This window comes from Streptopelia decaocto (assembly GCF_964273445.1).
Source record: "Streptopelia decaocto genome assembly, chromosome: 16".
Lineage (NCBI taxonomy): Eukaryota > Metazoa > Chordata > Aves > Columbiformes > Columbidae > Streptopelia > Streptopelia decaocto.
In genome coordinates, this window is record NC_138671.1 from 5,367,846 (window position 1) to 5,395,590 (window position 27,745).

Sequence of the window (27,745 nt, forward strand, 5' to 3'; positions counted from 1 at the left end):
TTTCCAATGCATAATGTTCTTTTTGACACTTCTAGCATCAGAGATGAGCCACCAGTCAATAAGATACCCAGGACTGTCTCTACACTCCTTTCTTTCTCATCTGAAGAGGGTCCTAGGAGGCTGCTAAGGGGAAGAGATGCAGGTCATAGGGAATTGGCTGAGCCAACAGCCCTTGCCAGGCAGCACGGCCAGGGGTCTGAGCCACGCTGCTCCCACCCTCCCTGCACTACTGCAAACTTTCTTGGAGAAACTGAGGCAAGGAAATCTTGTCCCTGGAGACAGCTCCCCAGGAGAAGCTGAGGAGTCTCCTCCTGGAGCATATCTTGCTCTGCTCCCCAGAGCTGGTCTGTACAGCCAAAATCCCCAACACCTCCCAAGCAAGCCTGGGTGGGCTGGGAGGTGGCTGGTCAGTGCTGGTTTATCAGGTCACACACAGGGACCTCAGATTCCCCCTTGAGCAGCAATGGGTGTCCTTTCTGTGCTCGGAGGGACATTGGCCATCGCAAACATGACCCAAGTGTCCCAGGAGCCATTCCTGCTGTGCTGGGCAGAGCCCCACGTGCTGCGAGTGGTATGTATCTCCATCCCTCTGGGATGCTGTACAGATGGGGTGTGATACATGTAAGTACGACTGCACCAGAAATGTCCTTTTCCTGGTCCTACACTCCTGGGTGTTGAACCCAACATTGTTTTAGACAAATTAAACCCAAGTCCGAACTCCTCTCTCTGAACTAGCCGATGCCTTGATGAGAACTAATCAGCTTCACTTCCGTCTGTCAATGCTGGAGGTGCCTGGGCTCTATTTATTTTTCTGATCCTGACTCGAACTTAATTTGGCTTTGCTGCTGCTGCTGTTTCAATCATTACGGTAGCTTCAGAATCCTGTTTGCAATGTTTTTTTTGTCCCCACTGCTGAACTGATGGATGGCTGAATTTATCTGCCACTGTCTAACCAGGGATGTAATTCACTTAATGTATTTTGAAATCCTGGGCAATTTATCTTGGCTTCTCTGCAATGGTGTTACAATGGGATAGAAATGTAAGGTGAGAAGAGAAATAAGAGAGTTTTGTATGATGGTAAATGCAGTAACCACAGAAAGTAATTTCAGTTAATTAGTAGTTGATGAAAGGTGGTTGTTCCCCTGTAGAGGAGTAGAGAAAAACCGTGATGAAGGAGGTGACAGCATCAGAATGAGGGGAAAAAGTCTTCTTGAAGTATCAAAGTAAAGGGCGCAACAGTAAAGCTTTCTTTAAATGAAAATCAATATCAGCGAGTGAGAGAATGCAGAAGATGGGGAAGAAGGAGAGTCAGAGATGAGCAGAATATTACAGAGACGTCAGACGAAATCAATTTTTTTGTGTGTGTAAATGTCAAGTTGAAGTCACCATCAATTTGTCTTTGTTGCAGAACTGGCTGTTCCTGAACTTGTGAGAATTAACTGCCAGGGAGAGTTGGGTAGTTTAAGGAAGAGAGGGGATTTAGGGTAGATGAGGGGAATTAGGGAGGGAAGGGAATTCTAATATATATGGAGTGAGGAAAGTAATATGACTCGGCAAGGGAGAATGTCAGGGTTTGGTCCCAGAGAAGAAAGGAGACATATAATTGCTGGAAAATGCTAGGAGGAGAAGAGGACTTGGGATGGGGAGTGAAGGGAGAAGAGCAGGGCAGGGATGGAGGGGGGGACCCAAGGGCTTTGAGGGGAACCAGAGGGGACTGGGGAGCTGTGGGAGTTTGGAAGACACGTGTGGGTGACAAGCAACAGTGGCTGGGAAGGCAGCGGCTGTCACTGCAAGGAAAAGTATGGACGGAAAGGAAAAGCTCAGGAGGACGTAGCTGAAATAAGAAAATTCATCCTGGACTTTTCCTCTTTGCCTCAGGTATGCGCATCCTGGTGACGCTTCTTTTGGACACGCTGCCCATGCTGGGGAACGTCCTCCTCCTCTGTTTCTTCGTCTTCTTCATCTTTGGCATTGTGGGAGTCCAGCTCTGGGCAGGTTTGCTCAGGAACCGCTGCTTCCTCCCCGAGAACTTCAGCATGTGAGTCTGTGCAGGCAGCAGAAGTGTCTCTCCAGGAGACCAGGATGTCCTCCATCAGAAAGCCCTGGTTCTTCTGTCAATGCTCCCTGCTCCTAAATGCCCCCACAGCTCCTGCCCAGGCACGCGCGGCTGGAACAGAGCGAGCTGGGACAACGTGTCATTGGAGTCCTGCAGGGCTGTCCGTAACCCTCAGCTGGCACTTGGGAGCCTCTCTGATTGATAAGAGTCTCCAAAAAAAACCTGAGAATAAGAGTTCAGGCTGTCTGAATTCAGCATTTCATTAACATGCGACCTTTTCTGCATTTGTCAAGACGTTGAGGTCTGAATCCCGTTCAGCAGCTGGTGATGTTTATTGATATGGTATTTATAGTCCCACCTGAACCCCAGGGGAGGCTGATGTAGCTACCACACATTTCAGGATACTAGATCCTTTTCAGTCTCAGAGCAAGAGATAGTCCCTGTCCCAAACTGTTATTTTTCACAAACCTCTGGATTTTAAGGTCCAGAGGACAATTGTGATCAAATGGGGTTTTGTAGCATCCAGTTTCCTGGCCAGATGTAGGAATATTTTAACACTGGTTGAAATATCAGGTAGACATTTCTTTCAGACCAGGATTTCCATACCTGTTCTCCTATCTACCTGCTTTTCTCCACCACCTCCCTCTGTCTGAATGGTAGGAGAAAGGCAGATCTCTGCAAGCCCTTGATGGATGTTCCAACACTCCAGGATTTTATCTTCTCCCACACATCTCCTAATCAATTGCCACCCCTCTTGTAGGTCATAGAATCATAGAATGATTTAGGTTGAAGGCACCTTAATGATCATCTAGTTCCAACCCCCCTGCCATGGGCAGGGACCTTCCACCAGACCAGGTTGTTAAAGCCCCATCCAACCCAGCTGTGAACACCTCCAGGGATGGGGCATCCACAGCTTCTCTGGGCAGCCTGTTCCAGTGTCTCACCACCCTCATGGGGAACTATTTCTTCCTTATATCTAATCTAAATCTACTCTTTTTCACTTTAAAACCACTACCCCTTGTCCTATCACTACATGCCTTTGTAAACAATCCTTCTCCAGCCTTCTTGCAGGTCCCTTTAGGTATTGGAGGATGCTGTAAGGTCCTGCCTTCAAAGGGCACTTGGGAGACTCGTTCCCAGGGCACATCCCTGTTCCATAAGTGGTAGCAGAGCAGAGGGACTGCCGCACCACTGAGTAAAGCCGATAGAGCCACAGGTTTGGGTGCCGTTTCAGTGAGCCAGAATTCCAGGGTTTAGATAAGCTTCGAAGGGTATTAAAGGCGATTCTGCAGGAATTAACTGGGCTGAACTAGGCTTAAAAATATCTTTGTGAGCTTTAGTGGGAGTCCTGGCAGCATTAAGGAGGTAGCTGTGTGCAGAGCGAGAAGCCAGTTTCTGGCTGGCCATGGGTTTTTTCATCACCCTGAAAAGTGTTTTTGCCTGGTTTGCTGCGGTAAGGCCGCCCTCAGAGAGAATTTAGAGCTTATCTATGGGCTGAACAGGCACTGCAAAATGCAGACGAAGGCCCTGTCTCTGTTTTTTAGGAAGCTTGGGAGGTCCTTGTACCTAGAGTCTCCCTAAGCCATTCTCAGCATCTCCAGGAGGACAGGAGAATACAGGAGCTTAAACTGACTGATATCCATCTTACTGCAGCAAAGCCATTTCAGAGAAGACCTTCAGGGTTGAACCCTGCTCTTAGTCCCCTAAAGTCAAACCCTGAACATTTCCAGATGGAGTGACTCCTAAAAATATCATCAGAGAGGTTGTTGAGTGGCCGAATGTGCTGCCTCAGTTTCCAAAACCCAGTTAGGGACATAACCCCAGCGGGGCTGCAGAAAGTCCAAGGGGATCCCTTTAAAAAAACAAAAACCAAAAGAACAAACAAACAATCAAGCAAAAAACCCAACCCCTGCCCCCCCCCAAAAACCCCAAGCAAAAACAAAAAAGAGCTTTAGCATCCAGAATAACAGATGTGAGATTTTGCTGTTGCAGTTGCTACCTTGCCAGATTGCCTGCAAACAGTGTGCAAACCCCAGCCCCGTCTGGACTCTTTCAGCCCCTACACGGTGGATTTGGAGCGATACTACCAGACAGAGAATGAAGATGAGAACCCTTTCATCTGCTCCCAGCCCCGGGAGAATGGGATGCGCTACTGCCGGAGCATCCCAACGCGGAGGGAAGAGGGTCTCGAGTGCACCCTGGATTATTATTCTTACAACGACACCACCAATACATCCTGTGTTAATTGGAACCAGTATTACACCAACTGCTCTGCCGGGGAGCACAACCCCTTCAAGGGAGCCATCAACTTTGATAACATTGGCTATGCCTGGATTGCGATATTTCAGGTAAACCCTGTCTGCAAACTGTCACAAAGTGGGTGAAGAGCTGGTTGTGCCCCACAACATGTTCCCAGGGGCCATATAATTGCACTCCTGGGGGCTATTTTGCACCGGCAAGCATTTATATAGCAGTCCACAGGCAGTAAAAAGGTCAGGGATACAATTTGATGCCTGCTTTGAAGATTCCTCTGTCTCACATGCATGGACAAAACCCAAGTCTCCAAACCCTGTGTGTGCAGTGAGATGTGAAGCAGGACCTTGATACTGCTCTTCCCCCTGGAAAACACAGTAGTGGGCATTAGGTCCAGCTGGAAAAGAAGGGCTGGACTCAGCCTGGGCAGCTGGTAATGTGGCTATTGGCATTGGCAGGAGCAGAATTTGGTTCCTCGGTGTCTCGTACTGCACCAAGACCAGCTACAGGGTGTCAGAAATGACCCAGCCAGGAGAAACATTGCTTGTGCGCTTGATGTTGTAACGGAGCCTTGATGGATTCATTTTCCATTCCTATCTCCACCAGGTCATCACTCTGGAAGGCTGGGTAGACATCATGTACTTTGTCATGGATGCACACTCCTTCTACAACTTCATCTACTTCATCCTCCTGATCATTGTGAGTGGCCCTGGGGGAACATGGGGGATCCTCCTGGCATTTGGAGAGAGCAGAGTTGACTGACCCAGCGGAACAGGGCAGATAATATATAATAATATGCAATATATAAAGTATAATATATAATAGCTGAAATAGAAACCAGCCTGCTGGAAGACAAGCATCTTCACTATGGCATTTTATTGCAGCTGTATTTTGCTGCAACCACGAAGGAAAGAAATATGTGCTTAAGCTATGGTAGATACACTTCTGTTGCTGCTGCTTCTACTACTTCTCTCCTTGTGGTCTAAGGTCCTCTCTCTCAGTTGCCACCTTGAATTTAAGTTTAAAATTAGGGAAATTTCCCCTGGTCAGATTATGAGCTCTGGAAGGCTGCCCAGAAATTCCCCCAGATTGAAGAATCTGGGGTCCTTGGTGCAGAGGGGACATTTCAGGAAAACAGTCTTGAACTTCAGAGAAGCACATGAAGAAAAGAGGGAAGAGATTACTGCCCACAGCCCACCCACATTTCACAGCGTCATCTGAGACCACCCACAAAGGAACCAACAAAGAGTTTCTGTGGGTTAGGCTCCATGATGGGCTTCGTCTATGGAAGCAGAATTGTCTATGGTGACTGGCTGTGCTCGTTGTCTAGACTCCCTGTATCGTCAAGGGAGAAAAATAGGTGCTTTAAGGGGGTGATTCATCTCCTCCGAAGGTAGACATCCAAAATAAATTAGATGCATTGCAGACTTGATGTGCCTATTTCTCTCTTGACTCTAAAGGGTCATTAGGTGCCTCACTCAGATGTAGCTGAGATAAGTGAGATGAGTCCCTTTCTCTCTGTCTAATTGGACTAAGTCCAGCAAAATAGCTGCACGTTGTCCATTAGGCCATTGTGGCAATTTCAGCTCCTCATCAACCAGGACTCAAATCCTGATGAGAAGATAGGAGGTCATTTAGTCCATGATGCTTTTCCTAGTTATATCTATTAGCCTGCCAAAGAAAGAAACAATCCCTTGCTCTTAGCTTCCCCAAAATGATGGAGAGGAAAGTGCAAGCCGTACTTTTCCAGATGCTGCGTGAGCACCATTCGCAGTGTGTGATAGCCCGTTAGCACGTCAGTAATTCCCTGTGATCCAGCCTGGGCTCTGCAGAAGGCAGAACCTCATTGAAGCCCTGGTTGGCAATAAAATCTCCAAGCTGTGGGTGCAGACTGCTGATGTCCTTGCGTAACAGTCACCCGCAAATCCCGTTAGCAGGGGAAAGGGATCTGCCCACACGCTGCCAGGAAAAAAGCTCCTATCAGGAAGGCTCAGCGCATTCATCGTAATGCCACTAATTGTGATAATTACAACCGCTGTCTGCAGAGAGAGAAAAACACCATCTTACAAGAGCAAAAGCTTTTTGTCAAAATAATCTTCTCTCGTCTTTGATCTCTGACGTCCTCCGTGGAGCGCTGGTGTGGGAGTTCCCAGGGTGGGGGCTGGGGGGTGAGTCAGCCCCTCTGTGATCCCCACTGGTTGTCCCTACTGATGGTTCCCACCAGGTGAGGCAGGAGGTGGGGCTGGCTGGGGTTTTCCCCCTGGTCCTTGGTCCGGGGTGTGGGGTGAGGCAGGGCTATGGGGTGGGCATGGCCACCCCGAGGTGGCTGATGGCTTCTGTCCCCTTAGGTGGGCTCCTTCTTTATGATCAACCTCTGCCTGGTGGTGATAGCGACGCAGTTCTCTGAGACGAAGCAGCGCGAGAGCCAGCTGATGAAGGAGCAGAGGGTCCGCTACTTGTCCAATGCCAGCACCCTCGCCAGCTTTTCAGAACCAGGCAGCTGCTATGATGAACTCCTCAAGTACCTGGTTTATATTGCCCGTAAGGGCAGCAAGCAGCTCGTGGAGGTCTACCGGGTGGTGGGCGTGAGGATGGGCTTCCTCACCAGCCCCACAAGCAAGGCAGGGGCCGACCGGCACGCCGGGAAGCGCCGGAGCAGGAAGAGGTCTTCTGTGCACCACCTCATCCACCACCATCACCACCACCACCACCACTATCACCTGGGCAATGGGAACCTACGGGCACCACGTGCCAGCCCAGAGATCAGCGATGTGGAGACCAGCTCAATTCACAACGGGACCAACCGGCTGATGCTCCCCCCCTCGGCACCGAACCCCCACGGGGCCCCCAGTGCTGCATCCAGCAACACCGAGTCCGTCCACAGCATCTACCATGCTGACTGCCACTTTGAGCCCGTGTGCTGCCGCTCATCCCTCCCACAGCCGGTTCTTGGCTTGCCGAGCCCAGAGGGGATCCCCAAGAACATCGTGGGCAGCAAGGTGTACCCCACGGTGCACCCCAGCACCTCCCACGAGATGCTGAAAGAGAAGAACCTGGGGGAGGCGGCAGTCGGGGCGGGGAGCAGCACCTTGACGAGCCTCAACATCCCACCCGGGCCATACAGCACCATGCACAAGCTGCTGGAGACCCAGAGCACAGGTGAGCCGGGTGCTGGATGTCATTTTGGGGTTGTCTTGCACAAATACAAGATCCAACCTAATTTCTGTCCCTTTCTGAATCTTTGCAGGGTTCTTTTCAGTTCACGTTACAGAGAAAGGCGACAGCTTTCCAGGTGAGACCAATGTGAATCTTCTGACCTACATAACTCATAGCCAAAACTAGGAGAGAGGTTTCAACCTCCCAGACTTTAGACTTGCTAGAATCCAAGGGAAATTACTTTTTTTCAATCAACCCATTTTCTTTCCCATCACCATTTCCTCCTGAAACCAATTTATTCTGCAGTTACAGGGAGTGCTTCCCGGATCCCTGCACTCCCCAAATCAGCTAGAACTGGGTTCAATGACACCCAGCAAAGCTGGAGCCCAGCCCAGCTGTTTCCAAATTTCCATGTCCCTTCTTTGTTGACATGCAGGGGCTGGAGGTGGCTGCTTTGCCCACCACATGCCCCAGAGCCTGGGCATGGACACATTCCCGATCAGCATCCCAGCACATCCCTGAGCACTGTGTAGCTCTGCTTCCCACAGAACGCAAGACTCAGGGAGATAGTGTCTCGTGTGCATGAGTGATCAATGTCAATCGCAGGTGCTGAGTATTAAAACCTGTGACTTGCTCATGAAGCCTGTAACAGAGCCAGACACCAAATGCAGCTTTCCTGGATCTGGGGTTTCACACTTTCCTCACAAGATGCTCTTTCCCCCTCTCCATCCTAAGGTCTGGGAGCTCAACCCAGTCTAGTTCAAACCCTCTCGGTCTCCAAGAAGCATTTCTGGCAAAGCTTTCCTGGATGGTCAATGCCTTTTCTACCCCACCACAGTGGCACTGACCTTTCCAGCCAGGAGCTGTGCAGGGAAGAGCCCAAGTCCTGTCCCCAGCTCAGAGCTGCCCAGATAATGAATATGAAGAGCTGGGCTCTGAGTTGGTTTAGCACTGAGTTTTTATTCATACCTCCTGCATGCTGCTGGGCATGAGTCAGGAGTGTGCTTTGCAAACAGACTCTTCCCTTGCAGCCAGCTGGTGGGATTTTTGGGAACATCCCGCTGGGATTGTCACCTGGGAGCCACCTGCAGCTGGGACCTGAAGGCAGCTTGTGGAGGGGGAAGCTGATGATTTCCGAGCATCAGCAAACAGCAGGAGCAGGAAAGGAGGTGGTGGTGGTCCTGATAATTAGAGCCTGGAGCCTGCCTGGGCCAAGGGGGCTGATTGTTTTCTCCTAGCCATGATGGTCAGAGGTTTAATGAAGTGGGCTGTGGCTTCTGGGCTGGAGCTCTGTCTGCCTGGGGGCAGCAAAGAGGGCTTTAAATTGTAAGAAGGTGCTGGGGAGCCCAGGTTTTGTCTAGGGCTCTTTAACCCAGCAGGAGTCCTTTTCCCCTTAGGAAATGCCTGTTCTGTTGAGGGCAACAGCTTGGTGCTAATGGGGATTGAGGGGTTGCTCTTGTGGCTTCCTGTGGTTCCCTTGTCTTCGCTGATGGGCTGTTCTGTCCTGCTGGCATTTCAGGTCCCTGCCAAAGCTCCTGCAAGATCTCCAGCCCCTGCAACAAGCTGGACAGCGGCTCCTGCAACCCCGAGAGCTGCCCTTACTGCCTCAAGGCGCTGGCGAGTGAGGGTGAGCTGACGGACAACGAGACGGGTGACTCGGACAGCGAGGGCGTCTACGAGTTCACGCAGGATGCCCACTACAGCGACCAGCGGGACCCGCAGCGGGGCAGAGCTCGGGCGAGGAAAGCGAGTCGGGTGCTGGCCTTCTGGCACGTGGTGTGTGAGACCTTCCGGAAGATCGTGGACAGCAAGTATTTTGGCCGTGGGATTATGGTGGCCATTCTCATCAACACGCTCAGCATGGGGATCGAGTACCACGAGCAGGTTAGTGCTGTCCCAGCAGAAGGGATGCGGGTGGTGTGACAGGTCCGAATCCGGCTGCTGATGAGATGGTTTGGGGTGAGAGGCATTTGGGTGCTGTAGGAATCGCAGGATGGTTGGAGTTGGAAGGGTGGAGATCATCTAGTCCAACCCACCTGCTAAAGCAGGTTCACCCAGAGCAAATCACACAGGATTTTGTCTGGGTGGGTTTTTAATATCTCCAGAGGAGACTCCACAACCTCTCTGGGCAGCCTGTTCCAGGGCTCAGAGTAAAGAAGTTTCTCCTCATATTCAGCTGGAACTTCTGATATTTCAGTCTGTGCCCATTGTCCTTCACCCTACTGTTGGGCCTTACTGAAATGGGTCTGCTCCCATCCCCTTGACACCCACCCACCCTTGAGATGTTTATAAGCATAAATAAAAAGGGTACCAGAACAGAGCAAGGCTGATTTTTGTCCTCGGAGCCTGCTCCCAGCTTGCAGGCAGAGGCAGGCAGCAATCACCTGGGCTGGTAATGGGCTGCATGAGCTCCTGCATCCCGGCCCCGCCAGGGATGCTCAGCACTGTGCTGAGTCCACCATCACCTGGGCAGCACCGCACGTCGCTGGTTTCTGCGGCACAGGGGCCAAGGAGAGGGAACAGCCGTGTGCCGCTGGGTTTGTGCCAGCTACCGGCAGTGGCTGCGGGCTCTGGGGTTGGTGCAGCTGCAGACAGGGAAGTCTATTGAATTTGCAGTCCCTGGAGAGGAGGTAACAAATGCCTTTGCCTCCCCGGTGAATGCTCCAGCAACAGCACACTGAGTCCAAAATAGACTCGTCGCTGGCTACTTCTCCGCTCGATTATCTGAGTCCTTGCAGGCAAGAGGCTGACTTTGCTCCAGCCTCTTGCACACTTGTCACATAGCAGTGCTTTTCCCAATATACAGTAATTAAGAAAAGGATGTTCCTCTTGAAATGTCTCTATCAGGATAACAAGAGCTCTGCTTTTAGAGAGGCTTTTGTGTGGTGTGGTCTCACTGTCAGTTTTGTGGCTGCTGCCTGGTGTGGTGCCCTCGGTCCTGCTGCAGGTGTGGGTTGGCTTGGTTTGGATTTGCGGGGGAGAGTTGATTAGGAGGGATGGTGAGATTCTGCAAAACGTTCTTATATATCCCTCCAGTGCTAAAGGGCTCCCATTAGCCAGACTGGCATTGTGCTTCTTCTGGGATGCCAGAGCTCTACCCTCCCAGACAGACAAGACCACCCCTGTCCCAGCACGAGCCTTTGCTGGGAACTCCCTTGCATCTCCAGTCATGGCTGTTTCTGACTGTTCTCCCTTCCTGGCATGCTTTGTATTTGCATAGTCACTCGCAGTTGCACGCAGAGGTGTTTCTCCCACAGCTCCCAGTTGCAGGGGTGGTGGCTGCAGACTGTCTCCAAATTTCCGTGTCCTCCCGTGGCATTAATGCCTCAATGCCCGAACGCCAGGAAGACGCGGCTGTGCTAAATGTGTCCCTTCCAGCCAGTGCCTTCTCCCTGACATCCTAATACAGTCTGGCTGGCTAACCCTTGTTTTCAGTACACATTAAACAACGATGCGCTCAGAAGTCCTACAGGTTTCACCTTCATGTGCTGCCCTTGGTGGATGTGCCAGGGGAGCTGCATGGGGAAGCTTGAGTGATTCCACCTTTATTTAATAATATCGGGAAGATCATCTCTTAAGAACCTGGGGGGAAGTGGCTCACAGAAACCAATAAACAGTTCTATTCCTCCTTTGGCTGAAAGGTGAAAGCAGATCTGCCATGTCTTTGCTGCGAGTGTTCAAGGTACAGATTGTCAGAACTTGTTGCCCTTTATTAGGAGCATGTTTGGGAGATGCTGGTGCAGGCTCCCACCATGCGTGTCCATGCGTTGGGACCATTCCACCAGGGACAGGGGGCTGAGGGAGCTCTCATCACCAAACACCTGATAAACAACACAGCTACTTAATTCTTCAGCTGGGGAGAAGGAGGGCAGCGGGGTGCTGGCCTCTGCCCTGGCCAGCGGTGTGTCCCAGCCGGCAGCTGGATGGGAAAGGCAGATTTTTGTGGTGGTTTTCGGGTAATGAGGTGAAGGAAGCTGATAAGCGTGGGGGTACTCCAGACACTGTGGGTGGCTGCTTTCTTTGGCGGCAGTTTGAAGCTACTACTGTTCCAGATTCCTTTCTCCCAGGCATTTGGAGTGAATAGCGGAGCTTGTTTTTATTAGTTCATCTGCTCAAAGTGGCGGCAGAGAGCAGAGAGGTGTTTTTCTGTAAACTCAGGAGGCTTATAGTCTGCTGTTTCGTAATCTGACAGTTATGAGAGCAGGAATTAGAAGGCAGAAATGCTGGCCCAGGCCTTTCTGCAGAGATTATAAACACTGAAACATGCAATTTTTTTTTGTTGTTTTAGAAGAGTCTTTCTTAAAAGTGCAAGTGATCAACCGCATCAAATTTATCTTCATCGGCTGATTGTTTGCAAAGACGTGAGGGGGCTTGAAGAGTACTTGACTCTGTGACTTTCTATATTAAGCTCTCTGCTTATTTAATGAATATTTACCTCTTGGGCTTTTCACATGAGGCCACTCTGGGCACACCGGGCTATATTAGGAATAAATACTTTCAGGACATGTTTTATGGTGCCATGTCAAAAGCCTTGTACTGTTTACCAGCATCTTGTTAGAGGGGAGAGGACATGCTGACAGCTACTATGTGAGAAGAAGGATGGGCTGGTGGTTACCCTGGGAGGAAGACATCTACCTTCCATCTGTCCCCAGCAGAGCTGGGTGGGATTCAGCAGCTCTGGGACCACCAGAGCATCCTGGACTTCAGAACATGAGCTGATCAGCAGAGGTCCTCATTATAGCCTGGGGACAGAAGTACACTTCTCTGGAGGCTTTGCATTTCACCTTGGGACAGGCATGCTGGTGAGACCTGCTTTTCTCCATGGGAGATGTCTGGAAGACTGAAACAGCCTTTCAGTCCCTTGCTTGACAGTCTTGGGCCAGGCCGGGTTATTTAGGATGAAAGTGGTGGTTTGAAGGCACATCAAAACGAGTGGAAATTGGGAGTGTATTGAAAACGCCGGCCCCCACCTCTTGCTGTTTATTTGCATTCACGCATCAGTCAACCTGTCCAGACTGAGCACCCACGACCAGGGGTGCTGGATGCACATAGCTAAGGTAGTTGGTGTCCCCAGGAGCTCACCTCCTACCTTAGGACCTTCCAACCTAAAGCTTCACTTTCCACAGTAAAATTATCATCAATAAACATTTTACCATCGCACGGCTGGGGGTTCAGGAGCTAGGTTTCCTCTAAGCTCCTTCTGACATGACCTTGCTGACTTTCTCACTCAGCATCAGGTTACTTCCACGTGGTTCCTACACGTGTGGGAGCTGTAGGAGCACCTGACCAGGCTTAGCTCAGTGGTTTCTGCCCATCCTCCCCACCCGGCCAGCTCTGGCTCTTGCCTTCCCCATGACCGCTGGGTTTAGCGAGAGGAAAGCGGCTGGAGGTGCACGGAGCACTCGCCGTGTTGCTGCTGCCGGGCAGCACTGTGAAATTTTCCATCAGGGAAATGACAACCAGATTGCTGCGGATTATTAATGGGACTGCTAAATAGCTTGTTTTTCTACGGAGATGAAGGAAAATGCAGGTAGAAACTATTAGCTTTGGGTAGAGGAATATAAAGGTGATTTAAAGGTAGACTCTGGGGGATTTTAAATACACTGTTGAACCAATTGACTGATTCGCCTTAGGGAAGCTGAGACTGCAGCGCTGCGGGTTCAAACGGCTAAGGCTTTGCAAAAGCTTGTTCTGCTATGGAGCAGGAGTAAAGTGTGCTGCTAAACCAGAGGGTTTCTGTGCTGCTTTCCCCCCAGCCCTGGCTGCAAGCCAGACTGTGTTCCATAATGTGCTGCTTTTCTTTTTTCTTTTTCTTCTCCAAATCCTTCCTTGGAGTGAAACGCAAAGGCTTTAGTACAAGGCGTGATGTTGGACTCCTCAGCAGGGGAAAGAATTCAGCGAGGGCTTCCTTGAGGAAGGGCTTTGGGATTTTGTTTTTGTTTTTAAAATCTGGTTCGCATTGAGCTGCCTGGCTGTTCTGATTTTTCCTTGTCTGAACTCGCATTGTATGAACTATACCCTACATACTCATTTGTTTAAATAGTGCTTGAATTTCAGCCGCCGTCTCTGCGGTGAATTGCCATTGTTAACAAGAAAGAGACTGGAGAGTCCTGCATTGGCCTCCCCAAAGCTGCAGTCGGTTCAAATTCACGGCTGGAGATCATGGGGACTTGGATCTAGATCGGTCCAAACCTCTGGTGTCTCTGAAGGAAGAGGAAATTGCTTCAGACCTGTGGAGAACCTTTTGTTAAGTTTTAAAAAGCAAATCAGAGAGATGACAAAGGGGACAGCACCCAAGGAGAAAATCTCATCATCCACAGGAAGCAATTCCCAGGGAAGTGGGAAGAGGTGATGCTTGACATCCCTCCAGCAGCAGGATAACCGCTGGGGTACCCCCAGCTACAGTAAGGGGTTGTAGGAACCCACAAAGCAGCAGTGCCCTGAACCAAGGTGTGCAAACTCCCTCTGCGGAAGGCAGGAGCAGCCTCAGCTCATGGTGGTATCTCAGGCTGAATTCCTTGTGCATCCTGCTGCAGGGGCCCAGAGTGTACATGGTACAGATAAAGCCAAATTGTCACCAGTAACATTACAATCTAATAGCCACTGCAACATGGAAATATCAACCATCTGTGCCAAAGCGTCAAAGGAAAGCTTGCTGGCAAAATGTATTAATGTATCTATTTATGTAAACAGTGGGGCTGAAAAACATGAGAGTCTTCCTAATCAGCATCAGAGGACGTGAAATTTTTAGGTATCCAGGATGACGGAGAGGGGAGGTGAAGGGTCAGTGAGTGCAGCAGTGTTGGAAAACTTGCCATGAGGCTCCAGGTTCAAGCATTAATAATAGTCACCCAAAGGGTATTGATGTACTTCTGCCTGAATTTAGTGTGCAGGGAGAAAGGTAACTGAAAATTATTAGCTGTCCTGACACCCACTGATTGATTTCTCCACGTGGGAGGAAAATTTAGTTTCTCTATGGAGAAGTGGTGTAAGGGAGCTGGGCAGTGGGGATTTGTCAAGCTGGTGCCCCAGGTCTTGGGGTGCTTGAGTCTGTGCTAGTGTCCAAAGTCCTGGGCAGGCTGGAGGGCAGTAGAAGCACTTTTTTCCCAGGACTTCATGGTTAAGAGCATCCTAATCTCCACCAGTTCCAAGCCAAGTTGAACACTTGCTGCTGGCTGCAGGAGTGTTGGAGATTTGTCAGGCATATGGAGGCTGCTCCATTGACATCCCCATGTGCCAAATCAGATCTTGCCACGTGCTCGTTTGCCTCCCGAGGAGGCTGTGGGGGATGCAGGGATGAGCTGCAGCTCGCGAGGTGCGTGCTGCCCAGCTTGCCCTTTTCTGGCTGCACAGGGTGATCGTGGGCAGCACCATGTTCCCTCCAACCTCTGCAGCTCCATGTCATCTAGATCCAGGACATTTGAATTCTGGCTTCTTTCATGTGCATGGATTTGTTTCAAGCCTCCAGGTCAGGAAGGGAATCCTTTTGTATTTAATATTTTTGGTATCTCTTGCATCTCTTTTGAATTGTTTTCTGCAAGTGCAGGGACTCAAAGACTTGTCCCACATCCAGACAGCAGCTGGTGCGGCACCAGGGGCTCTCTGCGTCCCACACAGAGATGCAAAGCAGTGCTGCACCCCCTTAACCCTGCACCCCAGCTGCTTTACTCCAACCTTGGCCTTAATAGTACAGCTGAACTTTCCTCTGTGGTGAAATTTCTAATTTGATGCTTCCCTGTATGAATCTGATTCATTAGGCTTTGATTCAGGAGGGCACTTGCCATGTGTGTGCATCCCTTAAATCAACAAGAGAGCCTTTCCCTGGAAAACCTCTCTTTCTGGGAGCTCACAAGGTCCCATGTTCATGCACCATCTCTTCCTAGAGATATCTCCATTTCCACGTTGGTGCATACCCCGTGTCTCTATTTAACTCCATCACATATCTCCCCAGCGCTGTGCCAGCTACTCTTGGCGAAGCGATGAAAGCTTTGGCAGCGCAGTGAGGCTTTCCCCGCCTCGGCATCTGCTGGCTTTGCCCAACACAGGGCTTGTAGCTGGTGTCAACTCGATTTCCCAGTGCTACAGCTGTACAGGGCACTCCCACAGCAGGAAAATAAGGTGCCCTATAGATTTGCATGTGCTGTATTCAATTACCTCCTGCTTAAGCAGAAATTACTCTTATTAACAGTTTGTAGCTGGAGACTGGTGGAGTCAAGTCAACGCTAATGGAAGTCATCCGAGCTGTTAATCACTAGAATCACCGACTTCAAAATCAGCTCTCTGTTTGTTATTGGGGGTAATTCTTTTTATGGACCTCAGGGGTTCTTCCTCTCCTCAGTGATTTGAAGGGTTTATGAGGTCTTGTAGGAACTTGTGTGTTTTATTGACTCACTGACAAAGCTCTTTCAGAGTGTCATGCAAAATACAGGGGTGCCACGGCCCTCTCAGTTATTGAAAAAATGGGCTGTGCCTATAAAGCAGACTTTATCCTGGTTCTGGAGACTGAATTATTTGAAAATGTAATGAGATTTCAGGCAACTGGAAAGTGTGTGGATTTTTTATCAGATAATTCAGTTTTCTGCAAGCTTTAGGGATGAGCCTATGTGGATTCCCGACATCTAAAGTTTTCTTCAGCTCCCTGGATGGGGAACTATAAGTGTCAATCCTTTCCTGTTAATTTAGTTCAGAGGCTGGAAATACTCGGGCTGCCTTAGATCCTATCATTACAGCTGTTGTTTCAGCTGCCATCCGTACCCCTGCGTTATCTCTGCTCAGGCAGCATTGAGAAGAGACTCTGGCTCAGTGAAACGGGGAGATGATGTGTGCTTTTGAAACTCACTTCATCCCCATGCTGATGAAAAATCACTGCTCTCTGCAGATAGATGTGCATGTCTCTCTGCTCCTTCTTTGATTATTGTGGTTGTTCCCTTTGGGTGGGAGCCAGCAAACTCAGCTAGAGCTTCTGGAGCATCCTCAGCTTGCACCAGCACATGCTTTTGTCTGTAAACGCTCCTGATTGCTGATTGTTGGTGATTTCGCAGGGATCAATCAATTTTCTTCCCAGGTCTCCCGGTAGAGTTGGTCCCGATGCTGTTGGTGCCATGACTCTGCCCCGCTGCCACCCGTGTCCTCGCAGAGCCCCTTCCCACCCCGCTCAGCCCCAGCGGGAGCAGGGATGGGAGCTGAGTGGTTTTTCCCTCATCTCTGCTGGATTTCAGCTCTTTTGTTATAATTGGTTTTTTGCTGATGTTAGGAAACGACCAGCTTTTCCCCCGTGGATGTCTGTCAGCATTAGAGATAGTGTTACCAGCATCAGAAACCCAGGTTCAGCAGAACTGTGCAGGAGCCCTACAGAGACAGCCTTTTTCTTTCTCTTTTTTTTTTTTATTTCCTTCCTCCCCCTGGTACCTTCTCAAGTAGTAATGGGGAGATAAGTTTCAAACTTGGTTTAGATTAACTAGAAATAGAGGGCTTTAAATCTCAAGTACTTACAAGGTGTGACCAAGTGGAAATGCAGCTTTTGTTCAGCTTAAGCTCCTCTGAAACCTGGGCAGAGGGATGAGCCACTTCATGTTTTTCTTGCATTTTCTAGGATAATATTCATCCAGAAATCTCAAGCTGAGAGAGATAAGGAGTTCAGGCAAGAATATCTGCTGTGTGAGTGGTAAAGAGAGCTCAGCCCCAGGGCTTGTGGAAGAGAGCATGGTCTGCAGGTCCTGTTGATGGTTCTGGGCAGGGATAGGTCATGGCAGGTCCCTTTGGGGTTGGTTGATGAGGTTCTCCATCATGCGTGGGGCTCATCCCTTTATTTGCACCCCAAGCTTGAGGTGGCCATGAGGCAGAGAGGACATGGCCCCATCAGGGCTGGGGAATTCAGTTGCTGGCCATGGTTGCTCAACAAGGATGTGGTGGAGAGGAAGGTCCTGCACCAGAAGGTGCCGTGGCCATGGGACTCAGCTCCTTCCTTCTGCAGATGTGGGCTGGGAAGGGACATTTGTGAATTGTAACAGGGAAGAATGGGTGGAAGGTGAGGAGATTAGTGGTGGTGGTGGAAGGGGAGTCCCTCCTGTGCAGACAGCTCCGATTTCTCCGAAATGAAAGCTGCTTTCCTCCCTTTCTTACAGCATTACTTGCTGTGGCATGAAATATTCAGCCTCCATTTAAACCGTAACAAAATCCTCCTTTCCCGTGTGGTGAAGGGATGAAACTGGACTTGTTCACTTGTCTGTTAAAGTCAATTCCTTTTAATAAATGCCTATAAATCCTGAACTTCCCAGCAGTCCTCCTTCAGCCCACCGAGCAGCAAACACGCTGCCTTTTCTGCGTGTCCAACCCCAGGAGGAGCAAAACAAAAGTCTCTGCAATTCTGCTACTTTCTGAATTGTTTTCTTTAACCGATTTGGCAAAGGATGAGTAGAGACAGCCTATCAGTCTGTCAGGCTCTGATTTAAGCATGGCTCAGGTTGGAGCTGCTGGACCCAGGACAGTGGCTAAAGCCTGATGCCTTTTAAGGAGCCCCAAAGACAATGAATGTCATCACTGAAAATATGCGTGGATTGAGTTTCTATTTATAAAATAGCAAGTGGCTCTGGAGCTGAGAGGCGCTGTATTTACTGAAGGGAATCAAAGTGGTTTTATGGATGGCCGTGGCTCAGCGGCAGGAGGAATAATGTGGGTGTGATGAGATTAGGGCATGGAGAAGACTTGTTGGTTGAGGACATGGCCATGAGCTATAAATGATGGGGAACTGAGCATGGGAGAGGGCAAGAAAAAGGACACATCATTTTGTTAATTAATAGCTGCTTCCGTTCATCAGAATTTCTTACGTTTTGCCCCAGGACCGATGGTCTGGCTCCTGTTTTAAGGTAGACCCCATGTATGCCTGCACCCCTGCAGAGAGTGGAGACAATCTAGTGGAACAGTGTCAGGTCGAAAAATCGCATCTTTGTGTGACCTGTTTGATTTTTTTCTTATGTATATATATTAAAAATCTGCAAGTGATGAGTCAGTAAAACGTTGTTGGTGTTTCCTGTGAAATAGCTGAGGTTGGTATTTTATTTCAATGTTATTTTTCCTTAGTTACCATGGTAATGACTTCAGACAGGTTTTATTCTGCAGCCGTTTGAATGGTTTTGAAGTTTTCATGGTCTTCTGGATTCACTCACAGAAGCAGAGCCCTGGGGATCAGGAGGGATCTGCCTCCTGGCCCGTCACCCCATCCTTCCCTCTGCTTTGGCAAGACAGATTTTTCTTTTTTTTTCTATTTTATTTTATTGTTAGCGAGATAGAGAGGAAACACCCTGGGGTGCTTCTGCTCTTTTGTGCTGACATCCCCAGGGGCAGGAGCTGGACAAGACCAGGCTTGGCCTCAGCCTGGAGCTCGCTGCCTGGGCAGAGGGGAAACAGGGATGGACGGATCCATGCCAGACGTGTCTACGGTGCTGGGGGCAGGTCTGGCAATGATGCAGAGCCTGTGCCATGGCACTGTCATTTCCTTTTTACGGGTCGTGGCTGGAGGAAGGCAGGAGTAGAAGCCTTGTAGGCTCTGTGCACCATCCGCCAGGGCACTTGGTTGCGTTTTGTCACACGACAGGGCTTGTCTTGCAGGAATTGGGGAGCACAGCTCCTCTGGCTCCTACCTCTCATGACCCCAGCCCCTGTCCTCACCTTCAGGAGCTTTTTCCCCCTCATTGCCCACAACCTCGCTTGCTCAGCAGACACCTTGAAGCCCCATGCACAGGCAGCAGTGGTGTGAGCCACCACCTTGTGCCCAGACAGAAACGGAGCACGTCCCTTCTACCATTAGAAACCTCGCTTGTGAGATCCTAATTAATTGATAAAAAAATAAATAAAAACAACCCAAAGAAATGCATTACAGCTGAATGCTGAAAAAGGACAAGGCGCTGGTCCCGCTCTGAGATACTTCTTTGAGGCAACACCTAATACCCAGGGTCACCTTCCCTCTCCTCCGCCTGCCCCCCCAGCAGTGCCCTGCCCGCTGCCAGGCAGCCCCGTCCGAAACCTCTGAGCAGGGCAGGGGGAGCATCCCCTCCCCATGCTGACGGTCTGCACCCCGGCAGGCAGGGCTACTGCCGGGCTGCCTCCTCCTGCCGCCGTCCTCCCGTGCTCGGCAGAGATGCTGCCCTGTCGTCTCCTGTTTCATGTGCTGCCAGAGCCTGTCAATGTGCTGTTTGGTACATCAACAAATCGACACTCCGCAAACACAGAGCTAACGGGGAATGATTTATCCAGGACGCCACGGCTCTGTGTCCAGCAAGGCGAGGTGTCCTGGAAACAAAATTCAGTATTTACCCAAGACTCATCAGAAGAGCTGGTGTTTCGTGCCACAGCTGAATTGCGCTTGTATCTCGCTCTTTCTGGGTGTTGCTCGTTTAATCATAGCATGCTTTCCTTTTAATTAGTCACTGCTGCTACTGATGAGAGAATTAGCAGACTCTTCTTTTAATAGAGATGCTGAGGCAATGGCAGACGTGCTGTAATTGGGGTGGGGGTGAGGAGGCTTTGTCCTGTAAAGACACCCCAGGATCTGCACTCAGGCTCTGCGTCCCTGCAAAATGCCCTTTCCAGGGGGAATCCTGGTGGGGTTTGTTTTCCAAATATATAATTTAGTTAAAGGAATGATGCTACCTCCCGTGGCTGCCGTATTGTGGCCCTCAGAGGGGGAAGCTGTTTGATTTTACTGGCTCTTTTCCTCCGAGCCCGGTGAGGATCTGGGGAACTGATTGTGTGCCAGGAGTTGGTGACTCTTGCAGGTACATTATGTCTAAACCTGGTCAATATTGTTTTGATTAGACCATTATTGTCAGAAAACAGCAGCTTATCAAACTTGAAGATGTTTTTTGGGGGGGAAATGGTTTCAGTGAACTGCCTTTTTTGTTTTCTTAAATACATTGTCTTACAGATATGAAATGCCCATTTGAACAGTTGGTGACTGAAAAGCTCCATGTTCTTCTTCAAGCTGACTTTTATTTGTTTTTTAATTTAATTTGATTTATGGTACGGAGGAAATGGATAAGGGAATAGGGACTGAAATGGTGGGGAGAGCTATCAAAGTTTTGGGCACAGTGTGTTTCAGTTCACCAGTTCTGAAACTCTGTATTCCTTTTTAAGATGGGATGACAATTTCAGTTCCTATGGGAGAGAAAAGCTACTTTCCTGCTGTATTGTAATGATGTCTAAGGAAGGATGTCTCAGACAAGTTTGCAATTTCTCTAGAGCAAAAGCTTCTTATAAACAGTCTTATTATCCATATGCATCTATAGCTGTGTGGAAATCCTGTAGCTGGCATTCTCAGAAGTGTTGGAATCCCCACTGCCCAGCCATGATCCCCCTGGGCAGGATCATGATATCAGCCCACCTCTGTTTTTATAAATAATTCCCAGTGGTGCCGGTGGCAGGGGTCCAGGTGGGTGCCTCATGGATGCAACGATGTGTCCCTTGGAAGGGACGCGGAGCTGTTGCAGGGGTGCTTTTGAGCTGCCCTGGGGACCCCCCAGGCAGGAGTGAGGGGCTTAGGGGAGAGCCCTCCCCACCCGGCTGCAAAAATCCTCTGGGAATTTTGCATCACCCCATATCAATTGTTTAGGGATGTGTTGTTTGCCAAAGCAAAACAAGTCCTTGATTTGCGCTGGTCTGGTTGCAGTGTGCATCCCCTCGCCCTGCCCTGGTAGAGCTCCAGGTTGCCTCAGAGACCCCCCTTCTTCTCCTGACAGGGTGAAATGGAGAATTAATGGCCCATTTTGGACATTAATCTGAGATTTTAGAATATTAATTCTCATCTCTGGTTCAGGAGATCTCACTCTTCCTTTTTGTTATGGGCACCTAATGTTTCGGACATTAAAAACCATTTCCTGCAAAGGAAGTGGAAAAGAGTGTGCAGAGGAGGAGTAGGGGGTCCAGGCATTTTTTGGGCGGTGACGCAGGGGGAGATGGATGAATCCTGTGCTTCTATGGGTACTGAGCATCACCACATTGTACGGACTCACAGCCCTCCTGCACCGATGCCAGGGGTATCTGAGGCTCTCGTGAGCCTGGTGGGATGTTTCATGGCCTGGGGGGTCATAGCCCTTCCAGTGCATGCTGGGGTCCCTGGGAGGATTGCAGCATAAATGCTGTTTGCCCTGTGGCTCCCCCCATCACCCAGCTGTGCCCTGCCAGTGCTTCCCATCTGGATTTATCCATCCCAATAACATCTCCAGCAATAAGGTGCGTGTGAAGCGCAAAGTTCCATTAATCCACGCTATTAACACGACATCCCTGCGGGGGCTGGCTGGGTTTTCCGTGTCAGCCCCCCCGGGGAGGGGAGGCAGCGGCTGTGGGAGATGCTGTGATGCTCTTGCTCATCCATCCAGGGACTGAACTGCGTTGTGCCCGGGGGGCTGGTTAGATTTGGCAGCGCGGTCAGAGCGGGGGAACAGAGGGTGGAAATCAGCCTTTGGGGCCTGGGTTAGCAGGGCTGATGGATGGGAAGGAAAGCTTCCAGGAACGCGTTTCCTTTCCAGCAGTATCGCTGCAGTGATGATAACAGCACAGCCTGCCTGGGCGCTGGGGCATTCATGAATGAGTTGGCATTTTTTTTTTTTTTTGTGACTAATGTAGACTTTCAGCTATTTGAAATTGTCCTGAGGTGCAGCTTGACATATAAGTTCTCGGCCTATTTATTACTTTGTGTCTGAGTGTTCCCATAGGTATATGGTTTTAAACCAGGGCTGCATTTAATATTGGGAGCTGGAGCATTTGTATTTTAGCTCTAGCTCAGCAAGGAAGCGATTTGGGCTGTATGTTCGGTGTGTTTAGCAAACTCTAGCCAAGGGATCCATTCCTCAGCAAGGATATTTGAGGTACAGGAAGTGTTACACACACCCTATTTGTTCTTTTTTATTACTTTTGCTTTTCTGCTGTCCCCCCGCTTTGCTATCCTGGGACTGTTGCTGTATCATCACAAGCTCCCACTGGTATCAGTGCAAGTCCCCAGGGATTACGCTACCGCACTGAGATAACATCACACTGATTTGTGTCCCCATCTACCATCACACTGGGCTGAAGGAACTTGAGCTGCAAGAGCTTTGCCCGCTGTGCTTGGAGACTTCAACCCTGAGAAAGAAAGAGCTGAATGCCCACATGGATTGATCTGTTTATTTGCCAGCATGTATCTGTGAAGCCTTTGGTCACTGTAGTTTCTTGGGGCTTTGAAACACAGTTGATTGAGTGTTGACCTTGTCCCTGAGCCATCCTTTCTGCTGTCTCCCATGATGTTGGGTTGGGTCACCTCATGTCAAACCCTACAGCTTGGGCCATGAGATGGCAGCTCCTGGTCTGTTGTAGGAGGTTTCTGGCCAGCTGTGAAGGTGTTCCATGAAGCCATCAAAAGCTTGTGTTGCACATTGGCTTCTGCTCGTGGTGTAGCTGCGGTGAACCTGTGCATCTGACCATAACCCATCATGGTCTCCGGGTGTCTAAAGCCGTGGTGGTTACATGTGGGGATATAGAAAAGTATCTGAGGGATTTAAGTACTAAATGACCTCTAGGAGGAGTCCAGCACCCTGTGTGCAAAATGTTTAGTGAACCACACCAGCCCACTGCCCTGTTGGGCACCTCAGCATTGCCAACGTGACCCCATGGGCACCTGCCAGCAGGATGCCGTCTCTTCGTTTGAATTAAGTAGAAACATGCAGTTGCAGCCATGTGCTGGGGTTAAATGGGGAGAAGGGATCTGGTACGGCAGATCCTGCCACTGTCTTTGCCACTGACTGATCCTAAACAGAATACACCACCGGTTTTTGTCTTCTGCTATATGTTTTCCAATAATGCCCGCCTACCTGCCGGGGAAAGCACAGCGCTGGGTGTCTGCAGGCATTGTTGGGAACCCTCTGAGAAGTATGCTAGAAAAACATGAAGGATATTAATTTAGGTCTAAGGTTACTGGAAGTCTGTTTGTTAGAAGTTTTTTGTACCTGTGTTTTTAGGTTGGTAGTCTGAATTGCCAGGATTGGGCCCTTCCTCAGTAGGGGGATTTGGGGCTTCCTGATAATGAGATTTTTTTGAGCCATTCTAGTTGTAGCACCTCAAATCTCTGCATTTTAAAGTCTTAGGTTAAAGCTTTTGATGAGATATTAAATAAAAAGACAGGCTGTAAAAGGTTATTTATGCGAGAAAACAATCCGGCTGTCCCTTCTGCATAAGGAGGATTGGTTTGGAGGATGTGGAAGTGTTAAGGCTCAGTACATGCCGCTAAAACCTCCTGTGGTCACACTAAAGCTGCGATTAACATGAAGTCAATGTCTGGATTTACCTGCTCAATTTACAACAGGTGTATAAACCTTAAATACTCTGATAGTACTTTTATTCTCTCTCTCCTGGGCTTTGAGTGAGCTATTGCCACTTTCTCACTATACCATTAGCATTGGTATTCCTACACTTGCAGTATCAGGGCTTGTTGTATTTCTAGGTGTAATTTTGGATATGGAGCTGTGCTGCTTATCGTGTCCCTTTCCTCCTCTTCATTCCCCAGCCGGAGGAGCTTACCAACGCCCTGGAGATCAGCAACATCGTCTTCACAAGCCTCTTTGCCCTGGAGATGCTGCTGAAAGTCCTTGTTTATGGTCCATTTGGCTACATTAAGAATCCATACAACATCTTTGATGGCATCATCGTGGTGATTAGGTACAAACCTAGAGCTTTATGCATGTTTCTCCTCATTTGGCTGTTTAATTAAACAGAAAGTAATGGAGAGTTTGGCATAAGTACCTTCCCATGACACTTAATATTTCTCTACTGTAAATCAATACAGTTAGACACGATTGCTGATACATATCTGAAGGTTATTTTATGGTCATTTTAGAAAGAGACCCAAGCAGAAAGCTGCTAGTCCCAATGTCCTGGGAATGTCAAGGATCCAAACAGTACAACCAGTGCCTGATGAAGTAACTCTTTATTTTTTTGACATAAGCAAAGGCTGTAATTGCCCTGGCAGCCACAGCCCCTGATTTGCTGGTGTGTTTTAGACACTCTAGTCCAACTCATCCGGGCATTTACCCAACTTCCGTCCTCTTCTCTCTGAATTTCACCCTCCCTTTGCTCCCTCTCCTCCATGCCTTGACATTAGGCTTTGTCTTCTCATCCTGCAATGATGTTTTTCCTCTTTGTCTCCCTCAGCGTGTGGGAGATAGTGGGCCAGCAAGGCGGGGGGCTCTCGGTCCTGCGGACCTTTCGGCTCATGCGAGTTTTGAAGCTGGTCCGCTTCATGCCAGCCCTCCAGCGCCAGCTCGTAGTCCTCATGAAGACCATGGACAATGTGGCCACCTTCTGCATGTTGTTGATGCTCTTCATCTTCATCTTTAGGTGAGCTTTTCCAATTCCAAGTCCTAAGGTTGTGCTGGGTCTCTAGGTGGGATCCCAGGGTGAGGTGAGGAGATGTAAGAGTCCAGACCAGGATGTGGCTGGGCTAAATGGCCCCAGGAACAGCATCACTGGCCAGTGCTGGTTGTGACTTGCTGCCCAGACTAAGTTCTCTTAACTCTGGCCAAATGAGACATCTGTCTTTGCAAGATGATTTACAAGGAAAATCTTCCTGCTGGATGATTCCTTGACATCACCCCAAGACAGTGGTTACATTACTTACCAACTAGTAGAAAGCCCGGTGCTAAAAATATTGCCAAGGAGAGGGCAATGTTCCTAAAATAAAGTCAGCCATGGTGGTGCTTGTTCTCTTGCACGGCCTCTTCCTCTGAGAAGTGAGATTCTGCACTGGAAATGTTAGAAACAGGCTTGATGTAGCCCCAAATTTTGGATTTTGGTCTAGATTTTGAGGAGAGTGTGTCTCATTGTAACAGCCAGCTCTGGTGTTCCAGCAATTCAGGTACTGGGAAGGCTGAAGAAAGCCATTCTCTTCCATGGAATAATGTCCCAGTGAGACATTTCACTCCGAAGCTGCCATTTGCAGCCACGGTGCTCAGCAGAGCTGTAAATAATTTGATTATTCAGGTTACTGGCCTGAGAGCAGGGGAAAACAAATTATTCTTTTAGTATCAATCTATAATGAAAGGTATTCTGTTTTCTTGTCAAAATTGAAAAAGCTGTTTCAGGTCCCCTGACATGTCTCATTCAGGCATTTCACAAAAACTCTTTTTGTCTTCCTAATTCAATTTAAGCATATTTTGCTGAAAATGTGTCATTGCAAAACAGAAAGTCAAAACATTTTGTTTAGAAAATGTTGAAAGACAATGTTTTGACTTCAACAAAGCAGAAAAAGAAGGAGCGGGCATACTTTTCAGTTGAAACTCTGACAGATTTGACCCACATTCACAACTGGTTTGCGTAATCTTGAGACATGTTTTTCAGAGAATGAATGATTCATCTTTGAAAGAAAAAAATGAAGAACGGGCCAGGTGAAATAAAGAAACACAGCCCTGCTGTATGATTATTAGTTTTTAATAGGAGAGCGATGTCGTCTCCTGTTGAGCCCCTGCTTTCCCTCCCTGCAGCATCCTGGGGATGCATCTCTTTGGCTGCAAGTTCGCTTCGGAGCGAGACGGCGACACGCTGCCCGACAGGAAGAATTTCGACTCCTTGCTCTGGGCCATCGTCACGGTTTTCCAGGTACAGAATGGAAGATGCCACAATTCAAGTGCGTTTTGGGCTGGGGTTGTTTGCCAAACCATCTGACAGAGCTTAGTGAAGCTCCTTGCTATGGAAGGGAGAGCATCCTAAACCACAAGTGAGGGAACACGGGATGTTTCAGACCATTTTCAAAAATAAAGGAGAAAGTTCATAAAGAGAGGCTGCCAAGGCAGGAGACTTTTGTATGTGCAGGGTATGGGCTGAGTGGGTGTATGAGGGAGAGATGAAGAAGATTGAGACCACTTGCAGCGATATTTCAGCAAAGAACAGAATCTGGTTTAAACCCATAATTGATATGTGCAGATTTTTGTCCTAGCAGCTCTGAGCTCTGTGAGTCTGGGATCTGTGGAGACTTTTTAGCTCTTCTGGCTGGCCAAAGGAAAGGTCAGACTCACACAATGCTGCAGTTCCTTATGGATGAACATGTCCCCTGGTGTGGGTTGGATCGGGGCAGTCTGGGCTGGGACCTCACCAGCAGCGTGGGAGTCCTGGTCCCTTCGGTCCCATCTCTTCTCTGGCTCAGAAGATGGCTTGGACCAGGTGTATCCTCCTGTGCTTATAGCTACTTTGGATACCCCAAAAGTGGGTGCTTGTCTGACCCATCCAGAGCACAGGGAAAACAGGCTTGGGGAAAACAGTGTGTCATCCTCCAGTATCTTTATTTTCCTGATACCTTTTCTTGGCAGATTTTGACCCAGGAAGACTGGAACAAGGTTCTTTACAACGGCATGGCATCGACCTCCTCCTGGGCTGCTCTCTACTTCATTGCTCTCATGACATTTGGGAATTACGTTCTCTTTAACCTGCTGGTGGCCATCCTGGTAGAGGGTTTCCAGACAGAGGTAATGTCCTCGCACTTGCGCCTTTGCTTTCTTCTAAAGTTTCAGGGCCTCCAGATCCTGGAATTTGATTTCTGAGTTGGTCAGCAATACGTTTAAAAGAGTGGTACATGAAAAACAGGGGGGGGAAATATTAGGTCTTTTTTGCTTTTATTGTTTTTTCTTAGCGACGGTGCAATTTAATACCGCAAGCTCTCTAAACGAAGGACTTAAATGAAAAGCGTCGTTAGCATTAATGCAGGAGTGGGAATTCAGCGGTGAGTCAGGCACTGCAGATGGGATCGCTGCTATGACAGTGTCTTTGAAACAGTTCTCACCGTGTTTGTCAGCCGGATTAAAAGCCCCTCCTGAAAACTTACTCAGGCTGGTAAGAGATTAGTGACACGATTATCTTTTTTGATGGTATGTGTTCACAGAGCTCTTCCCGTTTCCAGCTCTGCAGCACTCTGCACATTTTAAAATACATGATTTCTGCTCTCTGACGGTTGTTTTCTCAGGCTGGGAACCTCCCTGAGACATCCTGGATTGCTGGAGGTTTTCATGGAAGGACAGGGGGGCATTTAGGTTTGAACTGAAGCTTTTTTCATCCCTTCCCAACTTTCATGCCTCCCCGACTGTCCAGCTTGGAGTGAGTGAGCATGTCACCTTGTGCCTAGAGTGGGGGAACTGCCATGCCCACCCACTCTCTGCAAAAATCATCCCACTGGCCAAGATTGGCAGTAAATTGGGGCAATTACACCCTGCCCAGGGTCTTGGAGAGGAAAATATAACCTAAGACTGTTCACTGGGATCTGTTTGTATA

The 27,745-nt window shown here is 49.1% G+C and overlaps 1 protein-coding gene across 1 annotated transcript in view; it reads left to right on the plus strand.

Annotated features, from left to right (window-relative positions):
• CACNA1G (calcium voltage-gated channel subunit alpha1 G) overlaps positions 1 to 27,745 on the plus strand; it is a 140,945-nt gene that overhangs the window by 48,559 nt on the left and 64,641 nt on the right. The window contains exons 5-13 of the mRNA XM_082066963.1: positions 1,879 to 2,038; positions 4,113 to 4,404; positions 4,916 to 5,008; positions 6,658 to 7,468; positions 8,985 to 9,349; positions 23,997 to 24,148; positions 24,641 to 24,826; positions 25,969 to 26,083; positions 26,791 to 26,946. Coding sequence (XP_081923089.1) covers positions 1,879 to 2,038; positions 4,113 to 4,404; positions 4,916 to 5,008; positions 6,658 to 7,468; positions 8,985 to 9,349; positions 23,997 to 24,148; positions 24,641 to 24,826; positions 25,969 to 26,083; positions 26,791 to 26,946 — 2,330 coding nt within the window. The remainder of the gene's footprint in view (positions 1 to 1,878; positions 2,039 to 4,112; positions 4,405 to 4,915; positions 5,009 to 6,657; positions 7,469 to 8,984; positions 9,350 to 23,996; positions 24,149 to 24,640; positions 24,827 to 25,968; positions 26,084 to 26,790; positions 26,947 to 27,745) is intronic.